Source organism: Manacus vitellinus, unplaced genomic scaffold, assembly GCF_001715985.3.
Source record: "Manacus vitellinus isolate BGI_N305 unplaced genomic scaffold, ASM171598v3 scaffold_139_pilon, whole genome shotgun sequence".
NCBI classification, from domain to species: domain Eukaryota; kingdom Metazoa; phylum Chordata; class Aves; order Passeriformes; family Pipridae; genus Manacus; species Manacus vitellinus.
In genome coordinates, this window is record NW_021938998.1 from 116,650 (window position 1) to 140,525 (window position 23,876).

At 52.8% G+C, this 23,876-nt stretch overlaps 1 protein-coding gene across 1 annotated transcript in view; it reads right to left on the minus strand.

Annotated features, from left to right (window-relative positions):
* The window catches only part of SCRIB (scribble planar cell polarity protein), an 83,705-nt gene extending 60,361 nt beyond the window's left edge, over window positions 1–23,344 (minus strand). The window contains 15 exon segments of the mRNA XM_029958043.1: window positions 6,354–6,416; window positions 9,027–9,344; window positions 9,848–10,069; window positions 10,698–10,823; window positions 11,985–12,109; window positions 12,680–12,846; window positions 13,562–13,761; window positions 14,388–14,506; window positions 14,855–14,999; window positions 15,085–15,159; window positions 16,739–16,802; window positions 20,618–20,674; window positions 21,354–21,443; window positions 22,809–22,887; window positions 23,122–23,344. Of these exon segments, the coding sequence (XP_029813903.1) occupies window positions 6,354–6,416; window positions 9,027–9,344; window positions 9,848–10,069; window positions 10,698–10,823; window positions 11,985–12,109; window positions 12,680–12,846; window positions 13,562–13,761; window positions 14,388–14,506; window positions 14,855–14,999; window positions 15,085–15,159; window positions 16,739–16,802; window positions 20,618–20,674; window positions 21,354–21,443; window positions 22,809–22,887; window positions 23,122–23,344 (2,073 nt within the window).
* Window positions 23,345–23,876: the final 532 nt, after the last annotated feature.

Sequence of the window (23,876 nt, forward strand, 5' to 3'; positions counted from 1 at the left end):
GGACAGGGGACCTGCCACAGCCCCACTGGTGACAGAGCACCAGGAGCAGACAGGACAGGGGACCTGCCACAGCCCCACTGGTGACAGAGTACCAGGAGCAGATGGGACAGGGGACCTGCCACAGCCCCACTGGTGACAGAGCACCAGGAGCAGATGGGACAGGGGACCTGCCACAGCCCCACTGGTGACAGAGCACCAGGAGCAGATGGGACAGGGGACCTGCCACACTCAGGGCTCTGCTCTGCTTCTGCACATTCCTCCCCAGGGAGACTCCAGGATAGTGACTACATTTCCCAAAGGGAGGAGGAAGAAAGGATGCCTTTTAAAAACATGAACTGTGGTGACACTCAAAGCACAAATAACACCCGAGGCAAGGTTCCCACAGACAATCTCGATACGGATCTCTATGGCCATGGTTAGCAGCTATCAGGGAGAGGAGTCGTGTTAGATACAAATATTTACATCTATACGTGTGTCTATAGAAAGATATTTCACCTTGACATAAGAAAGAAATGTTTGCAGTGAGAACAATCCTCCTCTGGGACAAACTCCCCAAGGAGGTGCCGAGTCCTGTCCCTGGAGAGTTTCCAGATGCAATGGTCTGGGGTGCTGATACCCTCACCAAGGCTCCTTCCCCACAAAACCTTGGGCCTTTCGAGGTCCCCTGAGCCCAGGCTGCTTTACAATTCAGGATTAGTTATTTCACTAATGAACTCCAGAACTAGGGATTTAGGAAGCTGGTACTTCCTCCTGTCACCATGGGCAACCAGCTTTGCCATGGGCACAGAGGAGGGGATCCTGCAAGAATCTGGGCTGGCCAGACTGTGGAATGCAGCAGGACAGGGTCCTTTGGAAATGAAAACACTCAACGGCTTAAAGTGAAGCAAAATGAGCATTGGCCAAAGCCACTGAGCCTCAAACTGTTCCAGAACTGGAAAGAGGACAAAAACCTACACCCGGATTCAGCTGGAATGGGTGACACTGGGAACACGTTCTACTTCCTTTCTTTAGCATCTTATTGATTCTTTTTGTGTGGTGAAATCCTTGGAGCAGTCATTCATTTTGCACCATTCCACTACAAAATTCCACTGGAGACTCCTCTCAGCCCAGCCACTTCAGAAGGTTCTAAATTTTGGCCATCATTTAACATATAATTACAAGACTGCAAAGACTGGGGACTTTACAACTCTCCTCTGCTAAGGGCAGGCCACACCAGATGAGAGTGTTTGTCCAAGGAACAGTGGGATATAGGGAAAACTCTTGCAATAAACCTGGTATCATTCACTTTAAAGCACACGAGAGACATCTCTTAAGTACACCTTGTCTGGAGGCCAAACCTCCCCAAGGACCCTGAGGGGCACAGGAACAAAGGCTAAGGGTATAACAAAGGCACAAATAAAGGTGGATAAAGACAACTCCCATCCAGGAATGGGAACTGCCACATTTGAAATGGAGAAACAACTATGTTTTTAGTGTACTAAAATCTGAATAAACTCTGTGATATTGTCCATAGTCACCAAACCTGAGTTCAAGTAGATCAGGTGAAAGAAAAGGCAGCCAGAAAGGCAGGGAATGGAAATCCTTCTTACCAAAGAATACCAGAACTGGGTTCTCTAAATCCAGCAAAAGGAAGGCTGGAAGGAGTCAGGTTGATGTCCATAAAATTACACTGAGGACAAGCAATGGGTCAGCCAGCAGGGAAGAGACTGGACAAGAAAAAGTACAATGAAAACAACGAACTAACAAATGACAGTTCCAACTGAAAGTAAGTTTTCTAATTATTCCCAAAGTAAAAATCTGGAAAGGTTTGGGTTTCTCCCCAGAGGAGAAACCTGTGTGTGTGTGTGCACGTCTTGTAACAGGAGGAAACAATCTGTATTTCATAAAAAGTTTGACTGACTTAGTGTCTGATTGCCAGTGGTGGCAGAAGACTTGACCTCAAGACTTCTTCCAAATCCTCTGTGTTATGTTCATTGCAAATTCAGCCTTGCTGCTCCTGAGTTGAGCACAGCCCTTTTTTGTCTAAATTGTATCTTCCAGAAATGCCAACCTATCCCAGTCAGGCCTCATTCTATCTAGTGCCTGGATCCAAGCTGGGGATTGTTTTCCACCACAAAGTCTCGGAGCTGTCTGGGAGTTCCCCTTCTCCTCCACTGACAGTTCTGAACACACAGCTGCAAACGGGGACCATTTTAAGGCACATAAGTGCTTCAGCCCTGGCAACTTCTACAGTGGCTATTTTAATGTCTGAATTTTGTACATGATCCTGGCTCCAGGCAGCAAAGCCCCATGTCTGTTATACTGGGCATTTGTCTGGTTCAGAAGGGATAATCAGATTCGCCGTGGAGTGTTTTGTTTGCACATGGAATTTTCTCTCTGCCAGTCACTCCTCTGCTGCTTTCTGCTCCTTCTCTCTGCGAAAGCCAACAAGATTATTGTGTGACAGAGCAGAATCAGATGACTCTGGCCCACTCTTGGAGCAGGGAAAGGAAACTCTGCAGGTAGTTCTGCATTTGTGTAAGAAATCATTCCACAGGTTTGCTCCTTGGTCCTTAGGGAAGCTCTGGATCAGACAGAATTCACAGCTGAGACAGTGACCGATGATGAACAAGCAGCAATCATACAAGTCATTAATCTCTATCATTTTGAGGGGCACTTGTGTCCAAACTGTGCCTTATCATGGCCAAACTTGAAACTGTACTTTCACAGGAAGAGATCACGATCCCACCTCCAAACCAGAGGGTCACAGAGCAAGGAAGGTGTCAGAACACTGTCCCAGAGAAGCTGTGACTGCCCCATCCCTGGAAGTGCTCAAGGACAGGTTGAACAGGGCTTGGAGCAACCTGGTCTAGGGGAAGGTGTCCCTGCCCATGGCAGGGGGTGGGACTGGGGGACCTTTAAAAGGTCCCTTCCAATCCAAACCATTCTGTGATTCCATAGAGAACACAAAAGGCCCTTTTGCACTTCAGTAGGCAAAAACATTCCAAAGGCAAGAAATTAAAAGCCAGACTAATTAAAACAGAAAATATGGCACATTTTTTCTTAGTCAACGGGAACTTTGGTCATTTTAAAAATTGATAGAAACGTGAGTGTTGTGTCTTTTTCAAACGTCAAAAGGACTCTGCTCTATCATACTCCAGTCAAGCCAGGTGAGCAAACACAGGTGACGTGACCTCTCCTGCATTACACGAGAAGTTTACTAATCTTTTCTGGGTTTAAAATTTATGGGTCGCATTGGGGGAAAATCAAATTTGCTACAAAATAATTCCGAGCCTGACAACACCCCGATGAAGCCCAGTCACCCTATGAACACAAAACCAGAGCGAGGGGCAGAGCTTGACATGTGCAGCAGCACCAAGCAGCCCACGGGGAGGGCCAGGATGGCTCCTGTTGCATCCCAACAATGCACACCGAGGGGCTGCCCTTTCCACAGCTGAACTGCCCAGCACAGGATGCTCCAGGAGGGACAGGACTGCTCCTGACACATCCCAACACTCCACACTACATGTGCCAGCCTTTCCACAGCTGAACTGCTGAGTGTGGGATGCTCCAGGAGGGACAGGACTGCTCCTGACACATCCCAACACTCCACACTACGTGGGCCAGCCTTTCCACAGCTGAACTGCCAAGCATGGGATGCTCCAGGAGGGAGAGGACTGCTCCTGACACATCCCAACACTCCACACTATGTGTGCCAGCCTTTCCACAGCTGAACTGCGGAGCACAGGATGCTCCAGGACCAGGTTGTGCTGTCACATCTGCCACTGGCAAACACTAACTGGTGCCAGGCCTGAGGCTGGCATTCCAACACAAATGGTAACATTCCTGAGCAGTTTCCACAGGATGAGACTCCTTCAAGGACAAGACTTGACTCACTCCTGACTGTGGACCCACAGGATGTGACACCTGAGCAGTAGCAGCAAAGAAATCAATGTCCAAGAGCTCTGACCACCTTCACTCCTTCCCAGGGAGGGAACTGACAGCTCCCCCTGCCCAGGCAGCCCAGGGTGGAGGGGAAGACAAAATCCTGTCAATGTTCCCCAGACAACAGTTCAGGTCCAACCTCACCCCATCAAACAGCCGCTCCACATGCTGCTTTTCTCCTCCCAAAGCCTCCCTACATCCCACTACAGTCACTTCTGTGGGGCAGATGGGGATGGAGACAAAACACTGGGAACAGAGTCAGCACTGGAATCCAGATATCCACCATCAGATATCACACATTGGAACAAAATTCCTCTTCCACTGCAGCAGAACCCCATTGGCAGCAACAGCTACAGGAGCTCTGGGCATCCCTGCTGCACACCAGTACCAGGCTCCCACACCCCAGTGCTGGGTGCTGGCAGAAGCTGGGCACATGTCTCCAGTTCTGCCATGGCAAGATCAGTCTCTGGCACAGGATTATGGTTTAGGCTTAAGGAACACACAGCCTGTAGTTCCTTCTCTCTAAGAGCTGCATTAAATTATACAAGGAATGTGACAGCAGCATCAGGGACTTAAACCATGCTGCTCAAGGGCACCAGGCCCTCTGCTCTGCAGTGGCCTTGCTCAGTTTCCAGCAGCCCACTGGTTCTTCTCAAGGACATGGAATCATCCCTGAACACATGAGGCAGATGTGATTTGGAAGTGTTCAAGGCCAGGTTGGATGGAGCTTGGAGCAGCTTGGTCTAGTGAAAGATTCCCTGCTAAGCACTCCCCAAAGCTGTGGGACAATCAAATGTCCCAAATCAACCTCCCAAAGCTGGTCTACTCTGAGGTGACTTCAGCTACCACCATCAGTCTGGGGGTTCTTGGGAATGCTGGTCCTTGGGAGCTGCACAACCACAGAGAGGGAACAGATCCACACAAAGGGGGCTGTGTTGAGGGGACACCAGAGCAAATCTGGGGCCTCCAACCAGCCCCACTGAGGGATCACAGAATCATTTAGGTTGGAAAAAACTTCCAAGATCATTGAGTCCAACCTGTGACTGACCATCTTGTCAACTAGACCAAAGCACTGAGTGCCACGTCCAGTTGTTTCACCCAACACCTCCAGGGAAGGAGTTCTAGGCCCTTCCATCAGATGCAGGTGGAGCAGGAGCCAAGGAAGAGGTGGGCAGACTAAGATTCCTAGGACACAGCACCCCAAGGAGCAGGAAAACTCTGCAAATGGAACAGGGTATCCAACAGCTGGAGAGAAGGACTGGAAGCAGTGACTCCCCAAAGGAAGGGGGAGGAGGGATCAGGAAGCACCAGCTTATGTTCAGTTTTAACCTGAGTGACAGAAGATTACACAAAAGAGAAATGCAAGAAATGTTACTGTGGTTTTCAGGGACCTAGAGATGGAGAAAGATGGAGAAATCTTCAGGACCCACTAACAGGGGACCACACCTGAGCCAACTCATGTTCTGCCTGAGTGGAAAAGATTCATCATCTCCCTCCCAGAAAGCCTTATCCAAAACCAAGGAGAGCCTCCATTTTACACCTGAGAAAGCAGCAGAACCAAGTTCTTGTAGAGGCCCAGGCCAGCAGCCCCAGGTAACACACTCAGGTAACACACAGGTCTGGTGCCCCTGCACTGTCCTACGGGAGAAACCTCTGTGCGAGCCGGTGGCACTGACACAGGTTCTGCCTCTTGCCAGTGACAGCAGCACTCTGCTTCCAGCAGCTCCTTGAAAACCTGCCTGCAGAAGGCCACTGACCCCGCAGAGCAGGCACTGAAAACCTGCAGACAAGCCCAGGAAGCTGATCACAGTCAGGGGATAAGCCAAGGCAGCCAGACACAAGACTTTAACCCTTGGTATGGACACCATCCCCGTGCCAGGGACTTTGTGGCACCTTGGTGCCACCTGCCCCTTTCTGACACCCCAAGGTGCTGCATGTGAAGCCTTGAGGGGGTTCTGGAGGTGCTGCAGGAGATGCACAAATCATTGTCTCCAGTCCGCCTTCCTCAGGCAGTGGCACAGTGTCATGAGTGAGATCCTCCTCCCTGTCCCTAAGGGTCACACACAGCACTGGGCTGATTCCTGAGGCCTCTGCTCCTCCAGAGTTACCTACACTTCCAGAAATATCCATTTATTTCATTCACTTCTCCCTCAGCACACAGCAAATAGGAACTTCCCCCTCAGCCCCTTTGGTTTTTTACATCCACTTCACTCCTGCTCTGCAGCAGCCACTCTCACCTCAGGGATGGGAAAGGAGGGAAAGGGGAAAGCAGGGAGGAAACGATCATCATGTTTGTGATCAGCCAGGTCCAGAAGCCACTTGACCCAGAGAGATCAGAGTTCCCCCTACAACAACGGGTGAGGCTGGGAAGCAAATCAAGCAGACTGGATGATTTTTGGCAGAGAGAGAACAGTAGGAGTGGTACAGACCTCTTCCTCCTCAATGCGAGCAGGTTCAATCAGCAGATTATTGGCTTGATCAAACGACACCCCCTGTTAGGACAGGAACCAGCAAAGAGGCATGCGGATTAGTGGAGCATCGACCAAACCCGCCACCACGACCACCACCACCACCCAACACACGCACGCCACGCTGGCAGCCTGGGTACGCTGCGCGGAGCTGGGCCAGCCCCAGAGTCGCTCCTGACCTCCACAGCTCTGGGGCTGGGTCAGCCCCAGAGTCACTCCTGACCTTCACAGCTCTGGGGCTGGGTCAGCCCCAGAGTCACTCCTGACCTTCACAGGGCTCTGGGGCTGGGTTCAGCCCAGGAGTCACTCCTGGACCTCCACAGCTGGTCACTCCTGGACCTCCACAGCTCCAGAGTCACTCCTGACCTCCACAGCTCCAGAGTCACTCCTGACCTCCACAGCTCCCAGTCACTCCTGACCTCCACAGCTCCCAGAGTCACTGCCTGACCTTCCACAGCTCTGGGGGCTGCCAGCCAGCACCTCCTGACCTCCACAGGAGTCACTCCTGACCTCCCAGTGAGTCACTCCTTGACCTCCACCTGACTCCTGACTCCCACAGCTCCCAGAGTCACTCCTGACCTCCACAGCTCCAGAGTCACTCCTGACCTCCACAGCTCTGGAGCTGAGCCCACTCACAGAGTCACTCCTGACCTCCACAGCTCTGGAGCTGAGCCCACTCACAGAGTCACTCCTGACCTCCACAGCTCCAGAGCTGAGCCCACTCACAGAGTCACTCCTGACCTTCACAGCACCCGAGCAGCCCCCACTCCTGCCCACCACCTCAGTGGTGCCAGGGCTGTTCCTGGGCTCCCAGCATGCTGAGTGCCAGCGTGCTCGTGCCCAGGGGCACCCCATAAGGCCAGGTTCTGTCTGTGCTGGCACCCCAAGGCCATGGCCCCTGAGCTGACCACCATCAGCTGACCTCACCCTGCCTCTGTACCAGGTTATTCCAGGAAGGAGGAAGAGTTAAACACAGGAGAAAGCACCAAGGAGCCTGTGGTGCCACCAGCTGCTGCACAGCAAAAAGCAATCCCAAACTCAACTGCACCGGTGCCTTTCTCTGGTGAAACAGTGCATCCTGTCAGACACCCAGGATCCTGCTCCCAAGTGCAGGAAACCTTAGGATTTCTTCTGAAAACCAATTGTCTTGGCAACAAAACCCTCTGGTTTAAGGATTCAGCCTCCTGCACAGCCTGTCCTGCCTCCTTCTTCAATGCACATATCACCTCCTACCTGAGCCTCCCCTGCACAGGGACGCTGCTCCCCACATCCCCACTCTTGGGATGCAGCTCAGGTGGCAGCTAATAAATGCCTTCATGGAGCAGGCATCCAACCCAGCCCCACAGAAAGGAGAACTGATTCCCAGGCAGAAGGCTTAGCCCATAACCAAGGTCACTTCTGACAGGTACAGCACACCTGAACAGGCCTCGTGGGCTCTGCCAGAGCTTCAGTGCCTCCTCAGCTCCAAGTCCCTGGCTAAAAAACCTTTCTGGGTTTCCCAAGCACAGCAGATCTTGGATGAAGGGACTCAGGACAGCTTCATACATTCCTACAAGCAGTAGCAACTCCTTTTCCTTCTGAGGAACTTCACCAACAGGGAGACTGTACGTCTCATCCCTAGGGAGCACGGGATGAGCTGCATCAGCTCAGGCAGAGCAGGGCAAAAACCCACAGAGGAAAAGGCTCCAAAGCAAAGTGAGGGCAAGGACTTTCCCCTGGGCAATCTGAGCTCCACTGGGGGTGGGAATGATCCTGGTAGTCTGGAGCACGTGCAGTTACAGCAGGAACAGGTTTTACTCCAGCAGCTTCTATGTCTGGAGACCCACATCCCACCTGTGAGATTTGCTGGTGTCAGACTAAGATGGAGACTCAACCATATCCTAATCCCTGCCTGCCAAATACACCTCACACCAGCTTTGGGGAGAACTGCTCCAGCCTCATGCAGTGTTCCTCATCCGTGTACTCCTATTCCACTGTGATGAACTTCCTCAAGCAGGAACCTCTGTGTGTCCCTAACGGCTGAGCAGAGCCAAGGACCTCGGATCTCATCAGCCCCAGTATGACCAATAAGGCCCACCATGGCCCCATGGCAAAGCTCCAGAGCACAAGCTCCCCTAAATCCCAACACAGCATCCATTGGGCTCCATTTAGGTGGAAGCACAGGGAAGGGCATGCTCTGGGCTCCCCTCGCACACTCTGGAAGCACTGTGGCAGCAAGCCAAGTGTCAGTGGCCCAAACATCAGTCTGAGATTGGATCCACCCAGGGATAAAGCTCATCCTGCTGTGAATGAGGGGCAACAACCAGCAAGCGAGGAGGTGGCTGGAAGGAACAGCAGAACCCATCAGCGATGGGACAGAGAACTGTTCCTGCAGCACAGGGAACATCACACAGGACAGGGAGGGTGCAAGGACCTGATACAGTGAAGGAGTCAGAAACAGCAACATGGCACAGGTCTTGGACAACCCTATGAGCCCCAGAACAAGCTTCAGCTCTCCCACCCCCAGCACATCCCCAAGTGCTGGAGCCTCTTGCCAGCGGTTTCTTCGGGACAACATCAGCCTGCCTGGCAGGTCAAAGGAGGAGAGGGCAGGTGTGCACCCCTCTGACCTTCCCCCTCCCCACAAGACCTTACCTTCACGGACGGCTGAGCAGACAAAGCTCCATTCTTCCTGTCATCCTCATCCCACGCTTCCTCCTGTTCCTCGGGCTCTGTGTTGTTATTGCAGCCTCCCAACTCCTCTTCCTCTTTAGGGACCCCGTCGCTGTTCAGCCCCTGCAGAAGTGCCACCACTGCCTCTGGCTTGGGCAGTTTAGTGATCTTGAAGTGTTTCTTATAATGGGGCGTGTCCTTGCGGATAAGCCTCTGCTTCTCCACTGGGAATGGTCGCTCTTCATCTTCATCCTCATCCTCACTCCGTATCAGTGTGTCCTCAGCAAAGTGTACAGTGGGCTGCGATGGCAAAGCCCCAGACAGGCCGTGAGCCTCAGGTACCTGATGTGTGGCAGTGCAGAGCCTGCTGGCCACGTGTCCCCCTCCCAGACCGGGCAGAGCCAGTTTCACTGCTCGTGTGCTCAGGGACATGCAGGAAAGGTGTTACTATTGCACCATCCTTGCCTTTTTCCATATCAGCTCCTTCCCCCAGACATGCTTCTGTCAGCTTTTTGGATGAAGGACACTCAAACCTGTCACAGTCACTCCCATTTTCCCATATCCCCTGTCAGGTTCCCACACTGTCCAGCCCAGTTTCCCAAGGATCCAACTCCCACAGGCTGCCTCAGTCTCAGTTTAGGTTGCCCAATCTCAGCTTGTGCTGCCTTCCATGCTCTGGGTCTGCCTCCAGTGATGCCCATATCCCACACCCGTTTACCTGTACGTCCATTTCCCATTTCCTCTGAAAATTCCACGTCCTTCCACTTTTCCTCATGACCCTGCTGCAGTTCTCAGGCTCCTACCTCATTGTATTCCACTTCCACATCTTCCTCCTCCTGGCCAGCAGCTTCCTTATGCTCCTCTTCTGCTCTGGGCTTTGCCTCCTTCTCCAGCTCCCGCACGTTGGGCACCTGCCCGTTGGGCCAGCCCCGGTCCCCCTCCTCTGCCCTGCAGTCTGCAGAGGCAGTGCTGGTGGACACGTGGGAGTCCTCACTGCGGTTCGACGTGGCACTCAGCCTCTTCTCCTGAGAGGAGAGTTGGGGTGGTCAGGATGGAACCCAGAGCAGCAAACGGAGCCATGCAGTGTGACTGGTGTGAGGTGGGAATGATCCAGCACCAACAGAACCAGCTTTCCCTCAGGCTGCCCAAGGCTTCCCCCACTGAGCCTCCTCCATTACATCTGGGTCCACCTCATTCCACCTCCTGTGTAGGCATTTATTCTCAGTATCCCACCGGGGCAGCAAGGTGCCTTCTCCAAGTGCTCCATTCCCACCATTCCTTACTGGCAATATCAGAGCCTTCTCTTTCCCTCCCTGTGCTATAACAAAAGTGGCACCTTCACACATAGTTCCCCTTACCGTTCCCTGTCTCCTGGTCCCATCTATTCCTCTATCTAAGTGGCCTGTCCTGACACCACAAGGCAGATTCCCAACCCTTGGAATCCAGACAATCTGTTCTCAGTCCCTCCCAATCTTTCCCCAAAGTCAGTCCTTTCTGACTCTCCATTCCCCAGATTCTCTACATGTTCCTAGTGGAAGGTGCCCCCCATGGCAAGGGGTAGAACTGGATGGTCTGTAAGGTCCCTTCCAACCCAAACCATTCCATGATTCCATGTTTCCTATGGTTATCCACCGCCCAGTGACCAGCACTCACTTCTGAGTTAGGAGAGTTGAGGTCAGCATCGGCCTTTGCGGCGTTCACCTCGTTACGCCGAACTTCGATCACCTTCTTCATCACCTTCAGCTCGCTGGGGTGAGGGGTGGCTCGGCGCTGCAGGCCCTGCCGAAGGGAAACCCTCAGGAAAGGGGTTCCAGCCTGGGCAGTGCGTGCCAGGCCTCAGGAACGAACCCCTGCAGGTAACTAACACCTCTATCAGAGAGCCAGAGCCTCAGCCAGACACGACCAGTGTCCCACTGCAGGATCTGCTCCAGGCCTCACACAGCCTGTGGCTGGGAAGGATGGGGAAAGAACGGAGGCAGGGAACACTCAGCTGCCTCTGGACATCATCCTGCTCTCCATCTGACAGAGGGACTGGGAGGAACGATGGAGACAGGAATTTTTAAATGGTGCTTCAGGCTTAGTAAATGCAAAATCATTGACACTGAAACCCCTCCAGAACACAGGTAGGAAATCTTCTTGGGATATCTTCCTAATCCCTCTGGAGTCTGCCAAGCCCAAAAGCACCAGAATTGGTGCTGCTTAGCAAGTTCCATCCCAAGCAAGAGTCAAGAAAACCAGCACTCTAAAATTAATAAAAATGTTAAAAACAATCAAAAAAACCCCAAACTTCCCAATGCCAGTGGTACACACATGCTGCCAGGACAGCTGCAAACACCACTCATCAGGATTCAGATTTCAAAAATGGTTTTCCACAAGATAAAAAGGAAAAAAAAATCCTGCAGGAGACTGAAACCCCCAGAGCACTCGCTGAAAACAAACTTTTATCCTGTCCTTTGCATGTGCACTGAAAGCACAATGATCTCCTGCAGGTTTTGAGGCTGCCTACAGTATTTAGTACTTTACTAACAGGATTCCCACAGCACAGACTGCATTGGCTCTGTGCTTGGAGGGAGAGGGATGGCCTGGGTTTGGTTGGGCAGCTCTTCCCCATGACAGGGGTCAGCTAAACCCTGCCCTGACAGTGCTCTACTGGGATTTCTGGACATCCCCAGTGCTCCCTGGGTACTTCAGTGTCACAGCTCCACTCCTGTGGATGGGACAGCCTCAAAACGAGATCCTGCACCACGGCTCCCAAGGAATTCATTCCCTTTCACTCCTGCTTGGCTCCTCAAGGCACCAAATGCCCTTTGGGTTGGGAAAATCTCACACATGCCCGCAGCAGTGTCAAATATGGACACCACAGTGGCTCCCCAGAGTCAGAAAGCTTAGCTTGTGCCTGTGTTTCCACAGGGAGCCAACAAGCCTCCAGGAACTTCTTACCCGTCTCTCAGCTCCAGACTCCTCCTCATCATCTCCTTTGGGTTCGTCCAGGAACTGGATGACACTGACTCTGTTTAAGTTGGTGTCTGTCCAGCTTTCATCCACACTGTTCTGCAGGAGGTTCTCTGGGGAGAGAGGGAACACAGTGGGAGCTCCTTTCAGGAGGGGCAGGGTTCCAGGCTTGGATAAAAGTCAGTGCTCACCCCATTAGGGCACTTCTGCCGTATCTGCCCATGGCATCAGAGGCCTTGAGGACAAAGGCTGTAGCCTCCAGCTCCTGTCACCTTCTGTACATCTCCCACCAGATCTACAGCCACCTCTACAGAAGGGCCTGATGGTTTAGCTCTAGTGCTCCTTACTCAAGAAGTAAGGAGAAATGTAGGATTAAGGCAGGAATCCGTAGTATTGACACAATATCATGGTGATAGGACAATAGGTAATGAACTGCTCAGTCAGTAGATCAAAGGAGAACACTCAGAGACAAGGCTGCAGCTTCCTTATCACCTGGTAGAGAAGCAATTCCTCAGTTTTAACAATCTCTGCCTGAGAAAAGTGTCCCAGCTGTTCAGGAGCCTGGATCTGCTACAGGAATCACAGTGAGGGACAGTCCAACCCAGCAGGGAGGAAGGTTCAAGGCCTCAGCCCCCTCTGGAGTACATGGCTCTGCAGCCAGTGCTTGTGACACAGATTCTTACCCAGGCTGGGAGAGGGCTGCTGAGGGAGAAGGTAGCAAGTGAGAACCTTTTCTCCTGTCTTTTCATCATCCTCGGTTTGGAATTTCAGCATGGGCTGGGACTGGTTTTCTGCCAGCCACAGGGCTTTCAGGTTAAGATTTGTCAAAGCAAAGGGCAGGTTCTGCAGCCTGCAAAAGAGAAGAACAACTGCTCGTTAAACTCACCTGATCAGGAAAGAACTCACCTCAGCTCCAGGCTGCCCCATCTGAACAGAGAGACAGAGCCAAGCTGCTCTGGATCCCTCACTCCTGCACCACTGGAGCAGCTGAACTGTGCTGCTCATGGCCGTGGACTGGGCTCCAGTAACCCACCCTCACCAGCCTTTAGCCAAGGACAACTCCCACCACAAGTGTGAAATGAGGGGTTTGGAGGCAGAAAAACAATCCTTTCACAGCCCAGTGTACAGAGTGTTCTACAGCACCTCTGGTCAGCTTCCAACTGCTCCCACAAATACCAGCCCCAGCAAACAGAACTGCAGCCCAAACCTGCAGAACTCAGAACAGCTCCCAGGTACCTGCACACCATGAATGAGGCTTTGGCACCGATCACCTGGGGACTGATGACAGACACAGACCACAGAATCTGCAGGAAGGAAGTCAGTCACCAGGAATTTCCCCTGATCCTTATTTCACACGTGGCAAAATGCCCTCACACTTCTGTGTTATCTCCACCCTGTGCTCAGGTGACACAGAGAAGGGCTTCCCAGGCAAAGGCTGATCCACTAGCAGCCCACCTGGGCTTCTCCACACTGCAGATCCCAGGATCCACATGTATCCAGCATCTCCCTCGCAGCAGCCTGCCCAGGAACACCCCTGCCAGCCCCTGCCCGTTCCTGCTGCTCACCTGTTCCCAGCCACATCCAGGACATGGAGCTCGGTGGTGTTGGCCAGCTCAGGGGGCAGCAGTGCCAGGCGGTTGTCCCGCAGGGACAGCACGTTGAGGTTGGCACAGCCCCCGATCTCCGCCGGCAGCGCCGTCAGACGGTTCCGGTCCACGTTCAGGTTCGTCAGCTTGGCCAGTTTGCCCAGAGACTTGGGCAAGGCCTGGGAAGGAGCCAAGTCAGTGGTTGCAAGAGGAAAGAGCAGCAGAATTGAGGTAAAAGGCACAAAGCCCTCTGGGGAAGGCTAAAAGGCACAGTTTGGGGAACAAGCTGTCTCCTGTCCCAACAGACTCATTTGGGATAACAGTCTTCAGGACAATTTAGAGACTGCTTTTCCCTTGGGCTTACAGACTGATCCATGCCAACTCTTCCCCCCAGCACACCACACTCAGACCACCACTGGTCAAGACTTTCCTCCTGTTCATCTGCTCATTCCCAATCCTTGTGTTTTACCAGTCAAATCACGGGCAGTTTGCAGCAGGGCCATTGTCAATCAAACCATCCCACGACCCCCTTGCCAGTGCAGCCTGGATGGGCTTTGGGACTGGAAATCCCAGCACCCCAGTCATCCCAAAGAATTTTTCAGAGGAAAGAAAAAAAAAATATCAGTGAGAGAAAGCAGCTTCCACCAGGGTCTTCCCAAGACCTTGTGAGCTCGGTGAAACTCTGCATGGAAGCAGCTGGAGCACACTCAGGAATCCAGCTCGGAGGGCAGAAGAAGGGAAGGGATCCCTGGCAGGTGGCTACACTGAACAGCACAGGAGGGGCAGGTGGCTGCCCTGCACTCACCGTCAGCATGTTCTCGGTCAAGATGAGCTCTGACAGATTTTCACAGTCCCCAATTGACTCTGTCACGTCTGTCAGCCGGTTCTGGTCCACCTTGAGGATGGAGAGCTGCTTCAGCTGACCTGGCCAGGGTAACAAGTTAGGTGTGAGCTGTGCCAGGGGGAAGGATGCTGTTCTACACTCACCTGGCCATGATCCCATCAGAGATCATGTAACCCAACAACACAGGTTCTGCCTTTCCTCCCACCAGGCCTGTTCACAGGCCTCATCCACGCCTGATGCAGAAGAAGTACCTGAACTCTCCTGGAGAGTTCTGCCCACTTGTATCACCCACTGCTTCTGTTCTCAGTGACTGTACCTGTGCCCACAAAGCCCTAATTCTCTGTCACACACACTCTTGCCTGAAGCTCCCCCAGAAGCACTGTCCAGGCAGTGAAGCCCTGCAGTGGTCCCCATCCCGTGGCACTCACCGATCCCATCCGGAATGCATTCCAGCAGGTTCTGTGACAGCAGCAAGTCCGTCAGTGCCACCAGCCCACTGACCTCGTTGGGCAGCTGCTCCAGCTTGTTCTCCGACACATCCAGACAGACCAGTCGGCGGAGGTTGCCCAGCTCCTGGATCAGAGAGGAGACACCACAGCTCCAGGGAGCAGCTGGGGCAGGGGCAGAGGGCTGAGCGAGGGCCTCAAATGGCACTCACCGGAGGCAGGGCCGAGAGCTGGTTCCGGTCCAGCCAAAGCTCGCGCAGGTTTGGGAGCGCGCCCAGAGTGTCCGGCTGTAAGAGACAGGACAGTGATGGCACCAGTCCCTTCCACGGGGAGAAGCTGTTTGAGGACACTACAAATACACCACACTCTGCAAAGCCAGGCACTGTTCTGGTTCTCACACCTCCCAAGACCATCCACTGGACGGTTTATTACAAGATAGAAGCACAGATGTCTGGGAATGTCTGGGGCAGCCCACTGGCTGCAGGAGGTCCCACAGGAAACATGGAAGGCAACAGAAGGACTGTCTAGCAGTGGGCAAGGTAAAAACTAAATCTGGAGCACAAGTCTGATGGGGAACGGCTGAGGGAGCTGGGGGCAGCCTAGCCTGGAGAAAAGGAGGCTCAGGGGGGACCTTCTTGGTCTCCACAACTCCCTGAGAGGAGGGTGAAGCCGGGTTGGGGTGGGGCTCTGCTCCTAGGGGACAAGGGACAGCACAAGAGGAAACAGCCTCAAGTTGTGCCAGGAGAGGTTCAGGTTGGATATTGGGGAAATTCCTACTGGAAAGGGCTGTCCAGCCCTGGCACAGGCTGCCCAGGGCAGAGGTGGAGTCTCCATCCCTGTGGGGGTTTAGCAGCCATGTGGATGTGGCACCTGGGGACATGGGGCAGTGGTGGCCTTGGCAGTGCTGAGGGAGCAGTTGGGCTCCGTGGTCTCAGAGTTCTTTTCCAACCTAAATGACTCCATGATTCTAGGGAGTTGGAAGCTCTGGTCTTACAGATGAAATGGGTCTTCCTCCTCTCACACATGGAAACAAACACTCGGGTACCACTGGCCAACTCAACACAACCCAGCGGCTCCAGCAGCCATGGCAGACATATGTTCATACCCCAAAAACCCCCCACTGATCAGCATTTGGGTTTGGAGTTCCTGCTCCACTGCAGTGTGGCTCACATGTCAGACACCTGTTCTCACAGGTGAGCTCAGCCTCTGCACAGCAAAGCTGCACAAACCCCTTCACCTCCCAGTTTTGATGGCTTTCTGCCAAAACCCATTCCAGAACACGAAGAGCAGGATCCAGTAACAGCTTAATCCACAGCTGCAAAGTTACAGAATGTCACTGGGTGTCCCTGAACACCCGGGCAAGATGAATTCTGAGACTGTGCCCTGGCTCTCCACACACTGAGCCCTCCATGGAGACAACCCCCACACTGGGTTGCCCCTACTGCCAGGGACAACATGGAATGGCCCAGCACTCCACAGGGCAGAAATCAAATCAGAAAGGAGAAAGGCAGGAAGTTGGATGAGAAGAAAAACAGCTGGGGGCAGTGCAGGACAGAGGAGAAGGGAAGCACCAGACAGGCTCCTCAGAAAGATCCTTGGCAGCCAGACAGGAAGAATTACCATCCCAGAACTTGGAAAGGGCAGAGCGAGCTGTGTGTGAGGCCAGCAGGGCACAAGACACAAGGGCTGACACATGAAGAGAACATTAATCTGGGAAGAACAACTGGGCCATGCTGGGCAAATCAGAATCTTCCCAAACAACCTGTAGGTCTGTTTCTTTGCATCTCAGGTGAAAACCCACCTGCTTGCACAGAGGGTCTGCCCCTACCAACCACCCACATTCCCTCCCCACCAGCCCTCACCTACCAGTACTTCCAGGTCATTGCCACCGAGATCCAACTGCTCTAACTTGACAAGGAAGGAGAGTGAACTGCAAGGCACAGGGGGCAGAGAGGGGAGAGAGATAAAACAGGAAACAAAGAGCGGAAGGTTAACATCTGGGACACACATCACACAAATCACATGATCTCTAATAACTCCTAAAGCAGGTGGGGCAATCCTGACCTTTCTCACAGTCCCTCTGAGCCGAGAGCAGTTTAGGGAGCTGGTACCTTCCCCGAGCCAGACCCTCAGCCCCAAGGAGTTGAGTTTAGAGGCACCAGCAGTCCCAGTACAGCCAGTTTCACTGATAACAGCTTGCCTTCTCCCCCTCCCACCACAAAATGAGCAAAACCATAACAGATGACCAGCCACATCTTCACGTCACTACTCGTTCCTGCAGCAAGGACAGGGACCAGGGCATGGACTGACAGGTAACAGGAGGGACTTGGCAGACAAGACATGTTTGGGGGCAAGGGGAACACAGCTGCAGGGACAGGGAGGAATGACAAACTCAACAACCTCAGCTTCCCCAAACGGGATGCCCATGCTGCTGAAGAGGAAGGGAAGACAACAGTGGCACGATGTCTCAGGTGAGGTCACGATGTACAGACAGAAGCTCACTATGAAGACACTGAACAGGACCTACAGCTTTGTCCCCACTAGTGGCCCATGGACACATCCCGAGCACCCCACACATCACACCTGGGGAAGGACAAGACCTGCAGTCCCACAAACCCAGGAGTGGGTTTACCTGATATGGCCCAGGTGCTCACATGTCCTCACTCCTGAGTTTGACCCATCAGCTCCAACCCCACCTCCCCAGAGGGGGGTTGCTGCCCTTCACTGTGTTCTAGGGCAGAGCTGCCAGCCCAGCCCTGCCCACTCCCCCAGCAAGGAACAGCTTTATTCTCTTCCTAAGGAACTGTCCCAAAACAGAAATCCTCATATTCCTCTGGAAACAGCTCCACCTGTCAACACCACCCAAAGCAAGGCTGTTGGGGCTGCAATAAAAGGGAGCTGCCTTGCCTGGGCCAGGCTGTAAAAACGTTTGGGCTATGCTGGAAAAGCAAGTTCCTACTGCATGCAGTGTGGACTTTGAGATATGACATTAACTCCAGCAAAGGTTTATCAACAGAATCATCCAAAGGATCCTGTTGCACAGCACTCCCTCACCACGACTGCACATCGATTCTGACTGCTCTAAAGGTGATGCAGCCTTGACTGTCCCTTTGCACCATCACAGCTTGAATTCCCAGAACAGGGACAAGTGAGCTGTGGAATCCACGCTGATGTATAAGGACTGGATCAGTACAGATCACCCTCCACTATTCCATGAGAACACACCACCGAGAGCTGCCCTTCCCAAGTCATTGGCTGTGTCCCATCTGTGTGGGAGAGATGAGGGGTGATTATCAACTGTACAAGCTGAATTGTTTCAGAACTCAGTCGATAGCAGAAGACTGACCAATGAAATGGAATTTTGGCAAGTAAAGGTCACTGCAAGCTGGATATTTCAAGGAGCTGAACAAAAACAACAAATCCCAAAACGACACTGATGGATTATGTCATCCCAAATTCTCAGTGTTGAAGCCCATCTACCCACTGGGCTCAGGAACCTTGAAAACAAAGCCATTTGGGTAAGTCATTCTTCTCTTTGGCAAGGTCACCTGGACTCATTTAGAGTCGTTCTTGGACATGATGGGCAGCCAGAGTAAGTACCAGAGCCTCAGGCCTGGGCAGGGAACCTGACAGTACCACTGACATGGCTTTGGCTGCCCACTGTGATCTCATATCTGACTGACACATCTGATCAGAATTGCCTTGGCCTGTAAGATCCATTTCCTACTTTTGGAAGTCATCCCAAAATAAAATTTTGGGAATTGAAGAAAGATGAAAAGAAGCTGGAATTGCACTGCAGAATGAGTATCAAGCCCAGACTAATCTTCCAGTGAAAAACTCCAACACCTCATAGCACACAAGTATCTTGGTGCACGGCACCCTGATCTACCACAGGGCAACATGGGAGCACTGGGCATGAGAGTTCTCCATGGAGACCCAAGGGCTTTGGTCACAGACTGGATTCTCAGACTTCAAACACTTGCTGGTTCTGAGATGGTGAAAAGCCATGGGGACCATCTTCAGTGCAGCTTGAAAGCCCAGCTTTGGACGCAGCTACCGCACCTCTTCGCCGACACGGAGGAACCCAGCAGTGGTACCTGCCTGTATGAACACCCAGGCACAGGCCCAGAGAGCAGCAGGGCTCAACACCAGGACCCAAACTCCTCCTGCTCGCTCACTCTCAGCCTGGAGTAAGTGTTCAATGCCAGACCAGATGGGACTTGGAGCAACCTGATCTAGTGGAAGGTGTCCCTGCCTATGGCAGCGCTTGGAACACGATGAGCTTTAAAGTCCCTCCCAACCTAAACCACCCTGGGATTCTGTGATAAGGAGCTCTGGCTCTTGTTTTCTCCCTGTGGTGATATTCCACACGGGACCATCTCAGCTGGTCCCTTCCTATCACCTTTCTGTGACAGCATCACTGCTGACAAGTTCTGTGCAGAAAAGATCCGGTGACTCTGGCACCAGAGCAAGGTGATCGTGTGATTCTGATCTGTGCTTCTATGTGGTGTAACCACCAGACCTGAGGCCTGGGAGCTGACCAGGGCAGGTCCTTTTAGCTCCTTTTAGAAGGGTCTTGTCCTCTGAGTTGAAGCTGCTGCAGGAATTCTACAAGCAGATACAACTGGTGCCACATAAAGCCTGTGTTTGCAGGTCCCAAGGGAAATAACCTTGGCAAGAGCATGAGCCTGAGCCAAAGCAGCATCTCCGAGGGAGGCATGGCCATCACACCAGCCAGACTAAAGCCCCAAATGCCTCAACATGGGATCACCAGCTGCCTCCCTTGCCCTCTCCCTCAAATAAACCAGAGGAGCAAAGGGGAAAAATAGCAGCAGCTGAACTGAATTCCCACCAGGAACAGTAAGAGAGCCCTGAGGACAGGTGATAACAACTGCATGTGTCACACCTTCACGGAGGAGTTTGTGTGGCCCAAAACACGTTGCTGTTCAAAAAAAGGGTCAGGTAGAATCCCTACCAACAGGAAAAGCTGGGGAATCATCAGTGGGATGGATAAGCAGGCAGGAAACAAGCTGACAGAGCTGATGGAGGGTAGAAAACTGAACAAACGACTGTCATGGCTCAAAGCAGAGATTATTGTATGGACTGGTTAGTTCTCCACGTCCAGCCACCTGAGAGCATCACCTGCACTAACCAGGTCCCCTACCAGGAACTCATCCCTGTCCCTAACTCCGAAACATTTAACAACACTTACCTCTTCTCTCTTGCTGGCTTATGTTTTGTCTGCTGCAGGGAAGGCAGTTATCCCATCCAGAACAACCAGGAGGGATACCCAACAAAACATGTCAGAAGCAAAATGTACCTTCAGCTGTATCCTGCTGCTCTTCAAACCATAAACCTCACTGTGCATAGAGCTCCTCCTATGCCCATATCCGTACAGTTTTCTCTCTTTTTCCAAAATAATCCATTGTCTGCTCCACCTCTCCAGGAAAAATGGTTCTCACTATTTCCAGAAGCTTTTTTGGGGAACCCTGTCTATTACAAATCAATCCTGACACAGAGATTGCATAGAGGCTCTGAACATCCTTCCCTGTTCTCTAGCCCTGCACCATCCTCTCCCTCCTCACCCCAATTTACTGAAGTTCAGCCAGACGCAGCCGGATGCCCAGCCTGTGCCCTCCCAAGCCAAGTGCCAGAGCCTGCACTAGTCCCTGAGGAATCAGTCCCTAAGGAAGCAGCAAGAATGATGAGGCAGGAGCCTCCTACAGCCCCCAGACACACACTCACGTGGGGAGAGTCTTTAGCAGGTTCTCACGTAGCTCCAAAGTCACGAGGTTTGCCAAACTGCAAGAGAAAAGGGAGCGAGAAAGCCAGGTTCACTGAACAGGGCTTCAGGGATGCAAGGAGCTGCTCATCTCCCTTCCCCTGGGATGACCCCTCGTGTCCTGCACAAGGCATGAGTGTGCACACGTGGATGGAGATGGGGGAACAAAAACAGCGGGGGTGGAAATGGCTTTGATGGAGGCGAGCGCTTGGTGCAGTCACGGCGAACAACACTGTGCCCACACTCAGGACAAGGAACACGCCACCACAACAGGACTGCCTGCCCAAAAAGGTAAAATCCCTCAAGTGTGGAAAGCAAAAGCCCATGGGAAGGGCACTGTACCCCATGGGCAAAGTCCCACGGAACCATTTTCCAGCAGCATAAATAATTCCAAAGTCATCATTTGCTTGGAAAGGGGCAAATGGGCACCAGGAACATAGGGAAAGGCAGGATTTGAGAAGCCTGAATCACTCCTTACTGCACCACAGACCACAGGAGGAGAAGCTGCTGGGGCCAGGACAGGAACCTTTGTAGAAAGGTTTTTAACAAACCAAGGCTCAGGGGTGCCCACACAGCACTGCCAGCACTGGTGCAAAGCTGCCTCTGGCTCATCCCTCCAGGTCCTGCCAGTCCCCACCCCACAAGTGTGTTGTCCCCACCCCAGCCCTCTCCCCGCTGCCAGGACAGGGCCATACTCACTTCCCAATGTCAGTGGGGAGGCTCTGCAGGGACACATCATTCAAGGCCAAGTGGCCCAGGCTCCGGAGCTGGGTGAAGCCCTCAGGAAGCCTGTGAGAGCACAAACAAAATTCCATTAATCCTGTGTACAAAGCACTGAATGCCCCAAAACACCGAAATTCCCCCTAAGCCAGTCTTCTCCCAAGTAGTATCAAGACATGGAAAGGAAACAGGCAGGAACCAACGCTGAGTCTGGCTACTGATGCAGGACAAGTTCTGTTCCCAAGACCAAAAAGCCCCTTGCACAAGACACTACCTGTCCAGGTGTGCAAACTCAGCTCTGCAGTACTCGAGCATGAATCCCACACTAAATCATGCCATGGGATCATTTGGACTTGGAAGCAGAGAGGGCTCCCAAGCACTACAAGTGCCCAACAAAGGATATTTCACTGCAGCATTCCCTGGGACCAAGCACCATCACAACAGCTCCATGGTGTGACAGAACAGGGAAAAATCCTGAAGGAAGGAATTCCTTTGCTGTTTGCAGGCAGCCCCTGGAGCCCCCGTCTCCCCACACTCATCTCAACCTGGGCCAGGAAAAGGCTCTGACAAATAACACCTAGTGAAGAAGTGCTGGATTGTCCCAGGACCACAGGAGGGAAGCAAAGTTAAATCTGCCTAAAGGGAGACCTGGGCAGCACCTGCCCTGAGCACAAAGTGCAGGGGGCACCTGGGGCCTCAGTGGCCCCTGCAGGGACCCCAACAGACGGTGCAGCAAAACACCAGTGCCCAAAAACACGGCTCATCAAGGCAGGGGAGCCACACTGAATTCCCAAACATTATGGATTAAAACTGTAGAGACAGAGGGCTGAGAGACAAGGCAGAGATTCCCAGTCGGGCACAGCTCGGGGCACTGAGATATCAGGGAAACAACCTAACATGGGGTTCAAAAGACAGTTTCATCAGTTCTGAATAAGAGAGGAAGGGAAAAGGGACTGAGAAGGGGCAAAAGGGGGTTGAGAAGAAGCAAAGGACAGCATGCAGGCCTTTCCTCCTCTGCAGCACAGAGGGGGCACAAAGGGGGCTCCGAGAGGGCAGAGCACCACACAGGCCTTTCCTCCTCTGCAGCGTCAGCCCATGTCCATTCTGGTTTGTGACCACAGTGAAGGGATGGGGAGGGAGCAACAGACTCATTCCAGGAGCAAAGTCCTCATCACTGACACCAGTACAACTAAGGGCTCATCAATCCAAGGCACAGGCCCTGCAGAGGAAAGAGCACACAGCAGCTCCTCCCTGAGCCGAGTGTTTCGCCTGCCAGGAGAGCAGACACCTGCAGGTTTGGCACAGGCAGGGCGATCCCAGGCCTTGGCTTCACAGGAAGACAATAACAAGATGAAGACCAGAGAAAGCCAGGGAGAATAAGCAACTTCAACTCTTCTTCTCAGCTGGACTAATTGGTCACATATGCCTTCTTACCTGGAGAGAGGATTCCCACTGAAGTCTGCGATTTCCAGGGATTTGCAGAATTTGATGCTTTCAGGAATTTCTGGAATGTCTGGAAAAAATAGGTGAAAGAACAAAAGAGGCTTGAGAAAAGCCTAGCATGTGGAAAATGGGACAGCAGGTACAGATGGCAGCCTGAGCCACGGTAAGACAACCTCATTGTCCCAGCTGAGGATCCCCGAGGGACTGCTCCACAGGGTGTGGAAAGGGCACTGCCTCTCCCAGCCAGAGGGCACCGGGAGCACTGCAGGGCTTGGGCACCACTCCTGCCCAGCTCCAGCCTTACCGTTGCGGGAGATGTCCAGCTCCACCAGCTGCATGAAGTTGGCCACCTCGGGGGGAAGCCTCTGGATCTCATTGTCGCTCAGGCCCAGCTTGCGCAGGTTCAGGAGCCTGAAGAAAGGCTGTGACAGAGACACAACTGGGTCAGCAGCAGTTCTGGGGGAAACCCATCTCCCCACCTCAGGACAAGCCTGAGGGCCATCCCTGAGACACTTGGCTGCTCCCATAACCCCTGTCCTGGCCAGGCCCTCCCAGGGCAGTCACTGCATGAATGAGCCCCCACGAAAGGCTACAAGGGATGATGGTGAAAGAATAGAGGCATAAATGAGTTTAGCTCAATCATTCATTTAGTATTTGTTATCCCACTCTTCTTCTCCCTCCCGTGTAGGATACAAACTGGACATTCCTTGTTTCCTACAATAAGAGTTTGCCTCAGGCTCTCAAAGCCAGCACCACGGGGAAGTCACTCTAAAGCAGTTTGCGACAGACACTCGAGTTTGAGTCTGGTCCAGGCAAGCCAGCCAGGGAGAAACACAGGGAGATTTCCAGTCCAAAGTGCTGCCCCCGCTATCACACACATCTGCTGCTCAGGATGTTTTATCAGGACATCAGTGGCAGGCCCTCTCACAATCAGGGAGGGTGTTTGTGCCCCTTGTGCCAGATGGAAAAGGCCAAGGTGAGCTGTCCAGCCCAAGTAACACAAAACTAGAGAAGGAAAGAAAATTCCTTTCTACAAACACAACAGCCATAGGAATGGTG